Source organism: Aythya ferina, assembly GCF_964211825.1.
Source record: "Aythya ferina genome assembly, chromosome: 4".
In the NCBI taxonomy this organism is placed as follows: domain Eukaryota; kingdom Metazoa; phylum Chordata; class Aves; order Anseriformes; family Anatidae; genus Aythya; species Aythya ferina.
In genome coordinates, this window is record NC_140300.1 from 30,189,209 (window position 1) to 30,191,503 (window position 2,295).

At 54.4% G+C, this 2,295-nt stretch overlaps 1 protein-coding gene across 1 annotated transcript; it reads left to right on the plus strand.

Annotated features, from left to right (window-relative positions):
- Positions 1-621: 621 nt before the first annotated feature.
- On the plus strand, positions 622-2,066 carry LOC311436286 (growth-regulated alpha protein-like). Its single transcript, XM_084518317.1, has 4 exons — positions 622-735; positions 846-972; positions 1,057-1,140; positions 1,267-2,066. The coding sequence occupies exons 1-4, from the start codon at positions 666-668 to the stop codon at positions 1,280-1,282; spliced, it is 297 nt and encodes a 98-aa protein (XP_084374443.1). The 5' UTR covers positions 622-665; the 3' UTR covers positions 1,283-2,066.
- The last annotated feature ends 229 nt before the right edge of the window (positions 2,067-2,295 follow it).

Here is a 2,295-nt window from a genome sequence, read left to right on the forward strand (position 1 = left end):
TGGCAGCAATTCTGGAACAATTCACTTCTCTGAAGTCTGTTCACAAACATTCATGCAAAAGAGCAAAAAACTTCAGCTGCAAGCAGAACAAAACGCAACCCTGCAAAGTGCTATTTCATATCCAAGCTAATTGCCAATGTTTCTATATCTCTGACTAAATCTATGAATAAATAAATCTAAATAGCATCTAATTCCTTTTGAAGACTCCCAGAAAGCTGCTTTTTCGCTGCTTCAGGGCAGAAGTTAGCAAAATTTGTTGAGTGTACCGAACGCCGAGAGGGAGCTATCCGCAGAGAAGCGGAGTAGGAGCTTGCAGGAGGGGATTTCAGGTACGCAAACGCGAGTGCCACCTATCTGCAGGCAACACCGCTTCTCACCTCTCAAACGGCAGGTGCAGAAAGGGCTGAGCGGGGGGAAAAGTCCCCCCTGGGTGAAGGCGAGAGGTCGCCAGCAAGGCGAGCTCCAGCCCCTGGATGTCCCTGTGGACGGAGGGGATGGAGGGGACGGACGGGGAGCCCTGTCCCGCCCAGCCCCCGGGGTTCCTGGCCCGAAAGCGGTGAACCCGGCCCCTCTCCACGCCGGGGAAAACCCCCGGCAGCTCCAGGCCGGGCCATAAAAGCAGGGGCAGGCAGCGGGGAGGATCAGGCAGCTCCGTGGCACCTCCGATGGCATCCCGAGCCATGAACCCGCACCTCCTGCTCCTGCTCCTGGCCGCCTGCGCCGCGCTCTGTTGGGGTGAGAGCAGCGGGGACGTAGCTTAGGGGGGACAGGGGATGGGGAACAGGGGGACGAGGGGCGGGGGGGACGGCCCCAGAGACTCGCTGAGGCCGTGCCCCCTTCCCCAGGTGCGCCCCTGGCCGGGGAGCTGCGGTGCCGCTGCGTGCAGACTGTGACAGAGGTGATCCCCCCGCGGCGCCTGGCCGGGCTGGAGCTCGTCCCCGCGGGGCCGCACTGCGCCGTGCCCGAAGTGATGTAAGTGCCAAGTCCCTGTCCCTGTCCCCGTCCCGGGGTCCCCCGGCTGGCAGAGCCCCTCCTGAGTCCCCCCTCACCCTGCAGAGCCACCACGAAGGCGGGCAAGACGCTGTGCCTGAACCACTCGGCGCCCTGGGTGCAGCTGCTGATCACCAGGCTCCTCCGCAGGTACAGCGGATGGGATGGGATGGGATGGGATGGGATGGGATGGGATGGGATGGGATGGGATGGGATGGGATGGGATGGGATGGTACCAGGACCAGCCCTGCTGAGCTCCTGGCCCCTGCTTTGCAGCTCGGCACAGAATTGATGGGGAAGGGGCTCCTGCAACGCTCTCAGCTTCAGCCCTCAGTGGACGCCTCCTGAGACTCCGCGCCTCGACTTGGCACCTTTCATTAACACCGTGGTACCTGGATGCACTTAGAGCCCAGCTTTAAGTGATCTACTAATTTTCTGCCTTTAAATCCTTGCTGTGAGGCATGGCACGAGGAGACTTCCAGCAACCACCCTGCCGCCTCTCAACGCACAAACTTTGCCAGGCTGCAGCATCGGCACGCTGCTGGTGGGCTCGGGATGTCCGCAGGCAGCGATGTCCACCTTAGGCATGCGATGGCAACCCTAGACAAGTGATGTCTTTTTTTGTATGGCATAATGTCATAATTTATATTGAGTCACGTAAAACTGACTGTTGCACTGGTGGATGTTTACTTGCTATAGTCCAAATCCCCTCTGGGAACTGCACGTACGTAGTTTTCCCCACTCTTCATAGCTCTGTCCAGCAGAAAGTGAAAACGAAGGGGGAATCTCAGCCTCTTTGTAATTACTGGTAATTAACTGTCTTCACAGTGAGACCATACGGGTTCTATTCATCTGCTAACTGCAACCTCTCTAAATGTCAAAGAAACTGCTAGTTATTTATATCTAATTATTGTGTAGGTACATCATTGTACAACCAGCCTGATTGTGATAAGTGCCTGTAACTTAAATGGAAGATTTTTCTAACGTATTGTTTGCTACATGTGTTTCCTAATTAAGAGTTTCTCCTTTGTTACTTATGGTGTTTCGCTTTTAAAAAATAAATATTTAGTTAAATATGCTTGGTGTCTGTTCCCTTGTGTTCACATCATCAGATAACATCACGGATGTTATCTGGGTAACACCAGATTTTCAAGTTCAATTAGTTAATGGCTTATATAGACTGTGCCCATCAGTACTGTCACCATTCCACTGTTACAGCCCTCATCATGCCTTTGCCTTGGTGGCATTCTGGTGTGAGAGCACTGGGACTGAGCCTCTTTTGTTTGGTCCCATTTGTAGGGGAAT